The following is a 14,094-nucleotide window of genomic DNA, read 5'->3' on the forward strand; positions in this document are numbered from 1 at the left end:
GTGTTTGGGGTTTTGTCTATATTGGCTGTGAGGGTGTGATGTGAGTTAGGGTGTGATGTGAGTCGCGGGGGCTTTTCTAATGGTGACTGGGGACTTTGTCGGATTGTGATGAGGGATCTGGTGGCCATCTTGGGTGGGCCCGGTGTCAGGCCCAGTGTCGACCCTCCTTGGAGGGTTGCTCACAGAGCGAGAATGACCAACTCCAGTAAAAGAGGGGTGGAGGCCCCCCCACTCCCACCAATTTCGGCTGGTGACATGGAATGTGAGGGGATTATGTAGCCCAGTTAAGAAATCTAGGGTTTTCACGCACCTTAGGACATTAAAGGTGGGTAATGTGCTGTTGCAGGAGACCTGTTTGCGAGTTACTGACCAGATACGGTACGGAAGGGCTGGGTGGGGCAAGTGTTTCATTCAGGGTTCAACAGCAGGGCCCATGGGACTGCGATCCTGATCAAACGGCGGGCAGCCTTCTCGTGGGAAGGAACTTGATGGACCCGAATGGTATGTCATAGACAGTGGACTATCAACGGGCATACCGGTGGTGCTGATCAATGTATACATCCCAAATTTGGGCGGCGCAACTTTTATTAATCGGTTGCAGCCATTGATCCTGGATTTGGATTTGCACCAGCTGATCATGAGTGGGGACTTTATTTGTGTTTGGGACCCCCGACTGGATAAATTGAGGCTTGAGGTGTTCGGACCTTTTGGAGTGGCAAAGACTGTCTTGACCTTCATGGAACAGATGGGGGGGGGGGGGGGAACTGATCCTTGGAGATTTCTACACCCGGCGTAGAAGGATTTTTTTTGTCCCAGGCCTATTCCAGGATTGATCTTAGTAGGTCCTTGCTGCTGGGACTGGTGGAGCTGGGGGGGTTGGCTCAGGTCCCACTGAGCACCCACTCGACCATCACCTTCTGCTCCTGCCACCCGGCCAATTTTGGATCCAATTTGCCAAATTTCATGGGACCCCATGGGCTCTTATATTCGCTCTCAGTTTCCCACGTGGGACCTTATCCAAAAGCCTTGCTGAAGTCCCAAGTCGACTATGTCAAATGCATTTCCCTCCTTCCTGGTCAGGCATGACCTCCCCCTAACAAAACCATGCTGCCATTGGCTGGTTGGGTCCAGACGGTAAAGCTGGTGTTTTAGAAGTTTTTCTTTGTTTCAGAATTTCCCAATCTTTGTGCCCAAATTCTTTTTTCGGAAGTTTAATGGGATGAAGTTCACGTGGGTGGGTAAGGCTCTGTGGGTGGGGAGGGTGTTCTCGGAGAGGGATCGGTGGAATGGGAGGGGGGGGGTGTGTTCAATGTCGAACTTGCAAAACTATAATTGGGCAGCAAACATTTTAATGATTTGGAAATGGGCTGTGGAGGAATGGTCAGTGTGGGCCGGATGGAGGCAGCCTCGTGTAAAGAGACCAGTTTGAGGGCACTGTTGTTGGACCCCTTTCCATTCTCGCTGGTCAGATGCTCCCCGAGCCCAGTGGCGGTATCAGCATCGATGGTGTAGAACCAGTTCTTGCAGCATTTTCAGTGCTGATTTGCGACAATTCTAGGTTTACTCCGGCAGGGTTGGATGCAAAGTTCCAGGGGTGGCGACAGGTGAGGATAGAATATTTGGGGATTTGTTTGTTGGAGGGAAGTTTGCAGACTTCGAAGAGCTGGAATGGGCATAGAAGTTGCCGAAGAAGAATGGGTTCAGGTATCTGCAAGTTTGCGGAAGGAAGTGGCTTAGTTTCTGGCACTTCCACTGCAAGTGCTGCAGGACAAACTTCTGTCCGAGGAGGAAATAGGATAGGTGTTGAAGAGAGAGTGAGTGCCCTGGTGGAGAAGGCTGGCGTAAGTGGGATGCACACTTGGGTGGGCACTGGAGGTTGGAGTATGTAGTGAGGCTTTGCAGAGGGTTAATGGGTCCTCGCCATGCGCAAGACAAAGTTTCATCCAGTTCAAAGTGGTACACATGACGGTGTCCAGGATGAGTCGATTCTTTCCAGGGGTGGAGGATAGGGGTGGGTGGTGTGCGGGGAGGCTGGCAAATCATGTTCACATGTTTTGGGCGTATCCAGGGGTGTGGTGGGGGGTGGGTTGGACAGGAATTGCAGATTAGTGTTGGAGGATCTGGAGTGCAGGTGAGGAGAGAGGCCAATGCGTTGGCCTTTGCCTCTCTGATAGCTCAGAAATGGATTTTGTTGTGCGGGCAGGACTCTGAGCTGCCAAGTGTAGGGTGTGGGTGAGTGATTTGGCAGAGATCCTGAGAAAATCAAGTTCATCATCAAGAGGTGTAGAGGAGGGATTCTCCTGTAGGTGAAAGCTGTTCATCAACTTCTTTAAGGAGTATTGAGTTGTCAGCAGAGGGTGTGTGTGGTTTATTAATGGTTGGGTCTGGGATAAAAGATGAATTAAAAAAAAAAAAATTTTTAAGGGGGAGGGGACAGATGCCGGGGTGGCAGGGAGATTTTTGTGGGGTGTGTAAGGAGGTTGTGGCGGTTAATGTAGATATTTGAAAATGCCTCCAATAAAATATTTTTTAAAAACTATGCTAACTATTCTTGATTGATTCCTGCCTTTCTAAATGCAGATTAATTCGGAGTCTCCGAATTGCTTCCAATAGTTTCCTCATCACTGAGGTTAGACTGATTTGGCCTGTAGTTTCCTGGTTTATCCTTTCCTCCTTTCTTGAATAATGGTACCACATGACTGTCCTCCAGCACCCCTCCTGTAGCCAGGGAGGAATTGAAAATTATTGCCAGTGCCCCTGCTATTTCCTCTGCCTTACTCAACAGCCTGGGATACATTTCATCTGGCCCTGGAGATTTGCCTACTTTTAAGCCTGCCACACCACTTGAAACTCCCCTCTCTGTCTTGTCTATGTAAATCTCTTAATTTTATTACAGTCCTTCTCCCTGATTTCTATACCCATTTCTATACACCTCTCTCGCGTCAACACGACACAAAGTATTCATTTGGAACCCAACCTACATCCTCCAGCTCCACACACAAATTACCACTGTGGTCCTTAATGGGCCCTACTCTTTCCCTAGTTACCATTTTACCCGATGTACTTGTAAAACAACTTGGGATTTACCTTTATTTTACCTGCCAGTATCCTTTCCATGTCTCCTTTTTGCTCTCCTAATTTATAGTTTCCGCTTCCACATTCTTTCCTCTTGTACATTCTATACAGCTCTAGGACTTCTGCTGTTGATAATCTGCCATAAGCCTCCCTTTTTCTCTATATCGAATTCTGCATATCCCTCGATATATCCAGGGTTCACTGGATTTGTTGGTTCCCCCCCTTTTCTTGATTGGAACATGTTGGCTCCGTACACTCCCTATTTCCTTCTTTAATGCATCCCCTTGTTCTATCACAGATTTACCTTTCTGCTCCCAGTCCACTCTCAGACCCATCCTTGTCCTTTTCCATAACAATCTTGAGACGGAGTTATGATCACTGTCTGCACTTGCCCAGCTTTGTCACTGATAAGTCCAGAACCGCCCTTCCCCTTGTAGGTTGTTCTACGTACTGGCTTAAAGTGTTCTCCCGGATGCATTTTAAGAATTCCACTCCCTCTAAACTTTTTATGCTACATGCAGAGCAGACTTGAGTAGTGTGTACAGTTCTGGTCACCTCATTACAGAAAGGGTGTCAGATGGGGTACAAGAGTTTTACGAGGATTGCAGAACTGGAAAATTGCAGCTTTGGACAACCATTGGATAGGCTGGGGTTGTTCTTGGAACAGAAGAGGCTGAGGGGAGATTTGATTAATGTGTACAAAATTGCGAGGGCCCTGGACAGAGTGGATGAGAAGGGCCTATTTGTTTCAGCAGGGAGTCAGTGACTAAGGGGTTTAGAACTGATTGGTGGAAAGATTAGAGGGGAAATGAAGAACATTGTTATCACCCAATGGGTGGAAGCGTCTGGATCTTGTTGCCTGAAAGGGCAGTAGAGGCAGAAACCCTAAACTCATTTAAAAGATGCCATGCACCTGAAGTGCTGTGACCTGCAGAGCTTTGGACCAAATGCTGGAAAGTGAAATTAGGTTGGGTGGCTTGTGTTTCGGCCAGCACAGACACGATGGGCCAAGTGGCTTCTTTCTGTGGTGTGAACTTTCTGTAAATCTATAAATGCACTATAGTGCCCCAAGGCACTTCACAGGATGGTTATCAGACTAGATTTAACACCAAACCTCAGGAGATACGGGGACAAGTGCCCAAGAGCGTGGTGAAAATGGCTTATCTTAAAGGAGGAGAGAAAGGTTGAAGTTTCGAGAAATCCATAGTGCAAAGCCTAGACAGCTGAAGGCAGGATTGCTAATGATAGAGGAAAGGAAATGGCATGCATGACAATTAAAACTTTTTTATTTAAAGGTCTTAATTTAAAGGTCTTAACTTTGTTGACCAACTATGTTTGGTTGTTCCTTGTATGAGAGATATTCTGAAATTCTATTTGGCAAATTACAATAATTTATTTTAACTTGTGTTTCTTTTCTTTCAGAATTTGCAAATGTACACAAAACTCCAGACTGCATGGAAGTCTTGGCAACTCAATACAATGTAATGTAAAAAATATTAAACACTTCTTTTAGAATAGTCTTATGAAAAAATAGGATGAACAGATAAGTAACGTGTCTCTTCTTTCTGCCCCCCCACCCTGCCCTGCCTCTTCAAGGAAAAATGTAAAGTAGAATCAAGTACAGAATCTGAATCTGATGCCTGTACTACTGAGGTAATTTTCCCTTTCATGTATGAGGCTAAAAGGTTACACATATTTATTTTCAATATTGCTTTGTTTATCCCCTATAGGCACCGATGAATGCAAATTTAGCTGATTCTCTCAAGAATCATGAAGCTGTGAAGCAAGTAAGTATCTATAATGCTGGTGTGTCATTTTCATGTGTGTCCAGCGTTGCTCCTCTACACTCCTGAATGAACCAAGGCAGGTCCCTTGGCTTCATTGTAATTGCCGAGTTTGCAGTTGAATACAATTCTTCTACTGCTGATGACCTACAATGTCTTACTTCTGCCCAGTTTTGGGGTGCTAGCTCTGTTCTGAATCTATCCCAATTTTCATGGTTGTGGATCTATGCAACACAATGGAGAATGTCGTTGTGTGAAAACAGGACTTCACCTGCCCAGCGGTTGTGTGGTGGTCACTCCTGAAAATAATTTCTTGGACAGAAGCATCAAGTAGATTGGTACGGGTGGGGTCTAGTTTCTTGTGTTGGGGGTTCTCACTTCTGCAAGACCAGTCTGGCAGATATGTCTCTGGGCTCAGTTAGTGGCTCAGTAGTATCAGCACTTGGACACTGAAGTTGATTTCCAGCGTACTTTTCTGTACCCTCCGTACTTCTTCCAAATGATGTTCAGCATTTAAAAGCACTGAGGGAGAGGGCAGCATGGTGGCGCAGTGGGTTAGCCCTGCAGCCTCACGGCGCTGAGGTCTCAAGTTCGATCCTGGCTCTGGGTCACTGTCTGTGTGGAGTTTGCACATTCTTTCCCTGTTTGCATGGGTTTCGCCCCCACAACCCAAAGATATTCAGGGTAGGTGGATTGGCCACGCTAAATTTAGGGTCTGGTTTAGCACACTGGGCTAAATCACTGGCATTTAAAGCAGACCAAGGCAGGCCAGCAGCACGGTTCAATTCCCGTACCAGCCTCCCCGAACAGGCGCCGGAATGTGGTGACTAGGGGCTTTTCACAGTAACTTAATTGAAGCCTACTTGTGACAATGAGCGATTTTCATTTCATTTCATTTCAAATTGTCTCTTAATTGGAAAAAATGAATTGGGTACACTAAATATATTTTAAAAATATTTTAAATTTCTTAACTGCTACGGTGGGATTTGACTCATGTCTCTGGATCATTAGTCTAGACTTCTGGTTTAGTAGTGCAGTAAGATGAACATTGTTAGTACACCCTCATTTCATTTCTAAGCAGATGAAATAGTCTATTCTCATTCTACAAAAATCATTCATAATTTTCAAAATCTCTTAAGTTTCCCCTTGGTGTTCTCTGGTCCAGTAGCAATTGTTCCAGTATCTAAAGTTTCTCTCGACACTAGTTTTCCACCCTTGACATTTTATTGTGAATATATGTGCCCTCTGGATTACTAATCTTTATCTAATAAGATACCTGAGACTGGATACACTATTTTTACTGGAGCTTAACCAATATTTTGTTGAAGAAAATCATTATTGCTTTAGTCTTGTAATCCATGGTCCATTTATAGAAGCCAACATTTTTATTGGCCCCATTTATATCTTGCTTGCTTGAGGGGATTATGTATTTAAATCTGGTGTCTCGTCTCATCTACAACCTTAGTTGACTTTCTATTGAGTGTTATTGTCTTGTGATCTTTTTTTTTTTCTCTGAAAAATGTGTTATCTCACACTTCTCCACATTACATTTAATCTGCCAATTCCACGAATGCATCTGTCTTTCAAGCCTTTTCCCGTCCTCCTTATTGTATTGACAGCAAATTTCAAGATTTTGCCCCTTTCTAGTTTAAAAAAAAAAAAAATTTTATTGAAAAATTTTGTATTTATATAACAACGAACCGCAATAAAATACCAACAATAACAATAATGATAGCAATCATAAACATATGCCCATCCTCAATGAACAACAAAACATATTAACAACAACTTAAATTAACACAATGTTAAGTTACATAACCATAGAAAAAATAGAAACAATAATAAAGAACAACACCCCCCCCCCCCCCCCCCCCCCCCCCCTTCCCCCGCGGGTTGCTGCTGCTATTGACCAAGATACCTATCTTTGAGCCAGGAAGTCCAGAAAAGGCTGCCACCGTTTATAGAACCCTTGTACTGATCCTCTCAGGGCAAATTTGACCCTCTCCAATTTTATAAATCCCGCCATGTCACTGATCCAGGTCTCCACACTTGGGGGCCTCGCATCTTTCCACTGCATCAAGATCCTCCGCCGGGCTACTAGGGACGCAAAGGCCAGGACACCGTCCTCTTTCGCCTCCTGCACTCCTGGCTCCGCCGCAACTCCAAAAATCACGAGTCCCCACCCTGGTTTAACCCTGGATCCAACCACCCTCGACACCGTCCTCGCCACCCCCTTCCAGAATTCTTCCAGTGCCGGGCATGCCCAGAACATATGGGCATGATTCGCTGGACTCCCCGAACGCCTGGTGCACCTGTCCTCGCCCCCAAAGAACCTACTCATCCTAGTCCCTGACATGTGGGCCCAGTGCAGCACCTTGAATTGGATGAGACTAAGCCTCGCACATGAAGAGGAAGAGTTGACTCTCTCCAAGGCATCCGCCCAAGTCCCGTCCTCTATCTGCTCCCCAACTTCCCCCTCCCATTTAGCCTTCAGCTCCTCCACTGACGACTCCTCCACCTCCTGCATTACCTTATAAATGTCAGACACCTTCCCCTCTCTGACCCAGACCCCCGAAAGCACTCTGTCCATCGCCCCCCGCGAGGGCAGCAAAGGGAACTCCTCTACCTGTCGCCTAGCAAACGCCTTTACCTGCAAGTATCTGAACATATTCCCTTAGGGGCGCCCAAATTTATCTTCCAGTTCCCCCAGGCCCGCAAACCTCCCGCTAATAAACAGGTCCCTCAGTTTACTGATGCCCACCCTATGCCACCCCCTAAATCCCCCATCAGTGTTCCCCGGGATGAACCGATGATTTCCACCTAATGGAGCCTCCATCGAGCCCCCTGTTTCCCCCTATGCCGTCTCCACTGTCCCCAGATTCTTAGGGTCGCCGCCACCACCGGGCTCGTGGTATACCTCTTAGGAGAAAGCGGCAACGGCGCCGTTACCAAGGCACCCAGGCTCATACCTCTACAAGACGCCATCTCCATTCTTTTCTACGCCGCCACCCCCCCCCCCCCCCCCCCCCCTCTCCCCAATCACCCATTTACGCACCATTGACATATTGGCCGCCCAATAGTACCCCAGAAGGTTGGGCAGCGCCAGCCCGCCTCTATCCCTCCCTCGCTCCAGGAAAACCCTCTTCACTCTCGGAGTCCCATGTGCCCACACAAAGCTCAAAATACTGCTAGTCACCCGCCTAAAGAAGGCCCTGGGGATGAAGATGGGCAGGTACTGAAAGAGGAACAAAAACCTCGGAAGCACCGTCATTTTGACGGACTGCACCCTCCCCGCCAACGACAATGGCAGCATGTCCCACCTCTTGAACTCCTCCTCCATCTGATCCACAAGCCTGGTGAAATTATGCTTGTGAAGAGTCCCCCAGTCCCTGGCCACCTGCACCGCCGGGTACCTAAAACTCTCCCCTGCCCTCCTAAGCGGGAGCCTCCTGGTCCCCAGGGTGCACCGCAAACACCTCACTCTTGCCTAGATTTAGTTTATAGCCTGAAAAGGTCCCAAACTCAGCTAGCAGCTCCATCACCCCCGGCATCCCTGTCACCGGGTCTGCCACATACAGTAGCAGGTCATCGGCATACAGCGACACCGTATGTTCCTCCCCACCCTGCACCAAACCCCTCCACCTCCCTGAATCCCTCAACGCCATCGCCAACGGCTCGATTGCCAATGCAAACAACAAGGGGGACAGGGGGCAACCCTGCCTGGTCCCTCGGTAAAGCCGGAAGTACTCCGACCTCCTCCCATTCGTGGCCACACACGCCATCGGGGCCTCATATAGCAGCCTCACCCATCTAATAAACCCTTCACCAAATCCAAACCTCTCCAACACCTCCCATAAGTACCCCCACTCCACTCTATCGAAGGCCTTCTCCGCATCCAGCGCCACCACTATCTCAGCCTCCCCCTCAATCGCCGGCATCATGATGACATTCAACAACCTCCGCACATTCGTGTTCAGCTGCCTTCCCTTAACAAAACCTGTCTCGTCCTCGTGTACAACCCCTGGCACACAGTCCTCTATCCTGGTGGCCAGGATTTTTGCCAGCACCTTGGCATCCACATTAAGGAGAGATATGGGCCTGTATGAACCACGCTGCTGGGGGTCCTTGTCCCTCTTTAAGATTAAAGAAATCAGCGCCCGAGACATCGTCGGGGGCAAAGTCCCCCCCCTCCCATGCCTCATTAAGTGTCCGCACCAGCAAGGGGCCCCACTAGGTCCACAAACTTTTATAAAACTCCACCGGGAACCCATCCGGCCCCGGCGCCTTCCCTGACTGCATCTGCCAGATCCCCTTAACCAGCTCCTCCAGCTCAATCGGCGCCCCCAACCCCTCCTCCTGCACCTTCGGGAAAGATAGCCCGTCGAGAAACCTCTCCATTCCACTCCTCTCCACCTTTGGCTCCGACCGGTACAGTTCCCCGTAAAAGTCCTTGAAGACCTCATTCACCTCTACCCCCTTCCGCACCACATTCCCACTCTTGTCTCTCACTCCAGCAATTTCCCTAGCCGCCTCCCGCTTGCGGAGCTGATGAGCCAGCATCCCACTCGCTTTTTCACCATGTTCATACACTGCCCCTTGTGCCTTACTCCACTGTGCCTCCGCCTTTCTAGTGGTCAGCAAATCAAATTTAGCCTGTAGGCTGCACCTCTCCCCCAACAATCCCTCCTCTGGTGTCTCCGCGTACCTCCTATCTACCTCCAGCATCTTCCCCACCAGTCTATCCCTCTCACTCCTCTTGCTCCTCTCCCTGTGTGCCCGGATGGATATCAGCTCCCCATGAATCACTGCCTTCAAGGCTTCCCAGACCACCCCCACCTGGACCTCACCCGTATCATTCACCTCGAGGTATCCCTCAATACTTGCCCGGACCCTCCTACACACCTCCTCCTCGGCCAACAACCCCACATCCAACCGCCACACCGGACGCTGGTCCCGCACATCCCCCATCTCCAACTCCATCCAATGCGGAGCGTGGTCGGAGATTGCGATGGCCGAATATTCGGCCTCCTCCACTCTCGGAATCAGTCCCCTACTCACCACGAAGAAGTTTATCCGAGAATAAACCCTATGTACATGGGCGAAGAAAGAGTACTCCCGTGCCCTCGGCCTCACAAACCTCCATGGGTCCACCCCTCCCATCTGGTCCATAAACCCTCTCAGTACCTTGGCCGCCGCCGGCCTCCTTACCCGTCCTTGAACTGGACCGATCCAGTGAAGGATCCAACACCGTATTGAAGTCCCCCCCCCCCAATAATCAGACCTACCGCCTCTAGATCCGGGACCCGTCCAAGCATACGCCTCATAAAGCCCGCATCATCCCAATTTGGGGCATACACACTAGCAAGTACCACCTTCTCTCCCTGTAGTCTGCCCCTAACCATAACATACCTACCCCCCTTATCCGCCACCACCTCCGATGCCTCAAACGACACATTTTCCCCCCCAGAATCGCCACTCCCCGGTTCTTCACATCCAACCCAGAGTGGAAAACCTGCCCTACCCACCCCTTCCTCAGACGGACCTGGTCCGCCACCTTCAGGTGGGTCTCCTGAAGCATTGCCACATCTGCCTTTAGCCCCCTCAGGTGAGCAAGTACCCTAGACCGCTTCACCGGCCCATTCAATCCTCTCACATTCCAGGTGACCAACCGGATCAGAGGGCGTCCCGCCCCAGGCCAGCACCCCCCCCGCCCGACCCAGTCCCCACAGCGACAACATCTCACCACACCAGCTCCTTCCTGACCCTGCCAGCAGCAACCCGGTATTCCCCTTTTCCTCCCCCCCCCCCCCCCCCCCCCCCCCCCCCCCAGGCTAGGAACCCTCCTAGCCGCGAACCGTCTTCCATTGTACTTCCGTGGGTCAGCTAACTTCTGCTGACCCCGGAAACTCCCGCCAAAAACCCGACCCCTCCCATAGTGGGATCATCCCCCATCCTGTCCCTCCTCCAGGCACCGCTCCAGCGCGGGGAGGAACCAGTTAAGGCCCGCCCCTCCCCGTCATCATCTCCACCCCCCATCCCTGCAACACGGGAAACCAGAGGAAAGCCCGCGCTTTCGCACTGCCCCACCACACCCTTCTGACGCAGCTCCCAAATACCAGCCCCACTCCATACCCCCAACCCGAAACAGAATCCAACAAACCCCCCCCAACCCCCCCCCCGCAAGATACAAAACTCAAACAATGCCCCCCAACAAAAAACAGAATAACACCCCAATAAATAACCATATCACGCCTCCTCTGGGGAATCAAAATAATAATGCCGATCCAAATAAGTTACCCACAGGCGCGTAGGCTGCAACATTCCAAACTTTATCTTCTTCTTATAGAGCACCTCCTTCGTCCGATTAAACCCAGACCGCCGCTTAGCCACCTCCGCACTCCAATCCTGGTAGATCCGTACTACCCCATTCTCCCAATTGCTGCTCTTCACCTTCTTGGCCCAGCGCAGCACACACACCCGATCACTGAACCGGTGGAACTTCACCAGCACCGCACGCGGGGGTTCGTTCTCCTTAGGCCTCCTGGCCAGTACTCTGTGGGCTCCCTCCAGCTCCAGGGGCAGATGGAAAGATCCTGCCCCTACTAGCGAGTTCAGCATCGTGGCCACGTAGGCTGTCAGATCCGACCCCTCCAGCCCCTCCGCAAGGCCCAAGATCCTCAGATTCTTCCGCCTCATGCGGTGATCAAGCTCCTCGAAGCGGTCTTGCCACTTCGGCCTCACAGTAGCATGGTGGTTCGCATCAATGCTTCACAGCTCCAGGGTCCCCAGGTTCGATTCCCGGCTGGGTCACTGTCTGTGTGGAGTCTGCACGTCCTCCCCGTGTGTGCGTGGGTTTCCTCCGGGTGCTCCGGTTTCCTCCCACAGTCCAAAGATGTGCGGGTTAGGTGGATTGGCCATGCTAAATTGCCCGTAGTGTAAGGTTAATGGGGGGATTGTTGGGTTATGGGTATACGGGTTGCGTGGGTTAAGTAGGGTGATCATTGTTCGGCACAACATCGAGGGCCGAGGGCCTGTTCTGTGCTGTACTGTCTATGTTCTATGTTCTTGTGGAGTGCCTTGTGCCCCTCCTCCTTACTCACGAGGACCACGGCCTCCTCCTCTCATTCAGTGGCCTGCGCCTGCAATGCCTGGATGGCAGCACCCTGGGTCGTCTGAATCTCCGAGAGCTTTTTATTCGTTTCCTGCAGAGAGCTCAGCGCCTCAGCCTTAAAATCTGCAAAACAGCGCAGGAGAGCAGCTTGCTGCTCCTCTGGTGCTCCGCCGGCCGCCATCTTGGAATCCTTCCCCCGTTTTCCTTTCTAGTTTTTTTTATATGCTCATTGTTCATATACCGAGGAGGACATCAAAACTAACTCCCTGGGGTACACCCCCTCCCACCCTTCTTGAATCCAGGAAACATCGATCTGCCCTAACCTTTGTTTGTTCCGCATTGAGCAAAAGTACACCTCTTGTACCATATTTCATACTGAACCATGAGTGTTTGTATTTTTTCCATTTGAGACACCTTTTTACTGAATTTAAAAAAAAATCCATATAGAAACGGGAGTAGTTCTTGAGCGTGTGCTGTTACCATTCAATGAGATTGTGGCTAATCAGTATCTAACTGCCATTGCCTCATTTATCCCTTATTTCCTCTTAGCTAACGATTTATCAACTCTGTTTTAGAATCTAATATTAAATGCCACTTGTGGAAGAAAGCTCCAAATTTTTACCTGGCTTTGTGTAAAAGTGCTTCCTAATTTCCAACCTGAAAGATTCAACTCTAATTTTTAAACTTTGTCCCTGAGATAGACTCCCTAACCAGTGGAAGTAATTCCACTCTATCTACCTTACCTGTTAACTTTTATTATCTTCAAAACCTGATCAAGTATCAACTTAACCCATGGTGATCTAAATTCCAGGGAATACAATCTCAAGTCTTTTGGATCTCCACTATTTCACAAAATGTATTGCATTTCTTTTATCTATCCAATAAGTTACTAAAATTCTAATTAATTTGTCAATATAACCTGTCTCTAAAATACTGCAGATGCTGAAAATCTGAAATAAACTGATGAAAGGCCACAACCTTTCTTTACGCTTTCTTTCATCCACGAGACCTGAGTATTTCCAGCTACCTTTTTATGAAGCGGTGTTGACATTTCTTGACTGCCTCAAACATCTCCAAATGATTACTAATTATATCCTGAAGTTATGGATTCTAAGGATATGTCCATTATCTGGCTAACTGGTCTGTAAACAACCCATTTTATTCTTCTTTTCCTTTTGATTAAGTGAGCATATCAACTCCCCCCCCCCCCCCCCCCCCCCCCCCAATTTATTCTTTCACTGAGGCCAGCATTTCTTGCCCAATTCTTTAAAAAAAAATTTAGAGTACCCAATTCATTTTTTCCAATTAACGGGCAATTTAGCGTGGCCAATCCACCTACCTGGCACATCTTTGGGTTGTGGGGGCGAAACCCCGGAAATATGGGGATAATGTGCAAACTCTACATGGACAGTGACCCAGAGCCGGGATCGAACCTGGGACCACTGCGCCACCGTGCTGCCCCTTCTTGCCCAATTCTAATCACTCTTGAACTGAGTGAAATGGCCAGACGGAAATTAAGAGTCAATCACATTACTGTGGCGAGCAATGGAGACGGACCCGATTGCAGATTTCCTTCCCTAAAAGGCATTTGTGAACCAAATGGGCTTTTACGACAATCAAAGATAGTTTCATATGGTCACCATTACTACGATTAGATTTCCATTCAATTCCAGGTTTTATTGATTGAACTCCAATTCCACCAGCTGCCATTGGTGGGATTCAGCTCGTGTCCCAGAGCATTTGACTAGGCCGGTGATATTGCCACTACACCACCATCTCCCTTAATGGCATGAGGATTGAGTGGTCAGAGCATCTCTTTTATTTGATATTTTTTGACAACTTGAGAATAGTTGCCATGAGGATCCTGTGACTTATTCATCTTCTGTATGTGCTTAAAAAAATAACTCAGAAATTCCTTCCTACAGTTAGAATAATTAATATAGTTGTGTTCCCATGGTGCCAAAAATGATAAACTTTTAACATTGAAATTGCCTTTTAAACATTTTGTAAGAAATTTCACTATGCAGCCAATTATTGACATGGTATAATGAACCAACAATTGGTAGAAATTTTTTGGGAGACAAAATCATCTATTTCCTCCTGATACTGAAATTTCCAATGTTC

The 14,094-nt window shown here is 48.7% G+C and overlaps 1 protein-coding gene across 1 annotated transcript in view; it reads left to right on the top strand.

Moving 5' to 3' along the window:
• LOC119952984 overlaps positions 1-14,094 on the top strand; it is a 36,128-nt gene that overhangs the window by 13,505 nt on the left and 8,529 nt on the right. The window contains exons 2-4 of the mRNA XM_038776710.1: positions 4,498-4,556; positions 4,672-4,728; positions 4,806-4,862. Of these exons, the coding sequence (XP_038632638.1) occupies positions 4,498-4,556; positions 4,672-4,728; positions 4,806-4,862 (173 nt within the window). The remainder of the gene's footprint in view (positions 1-4,497; positions 4,557-4,671; positions 4,729-4,805; positions 4,863-14,094) is intronic.

Source organism: Scyliorhinus canicula, chromosome 2, assembly GCF_902713615.1.
Source record: "Scyliorhinus canicula chromosome 2, sScyCan1.1, whole genome shotgun sequence".
NCBI lineage: Eukaryota > Metazoa > Chordata > Chondrichthyes > Carcharhiniformes > Scyliorhinidae > Scyliorhinus > Scyliorhinus canicula.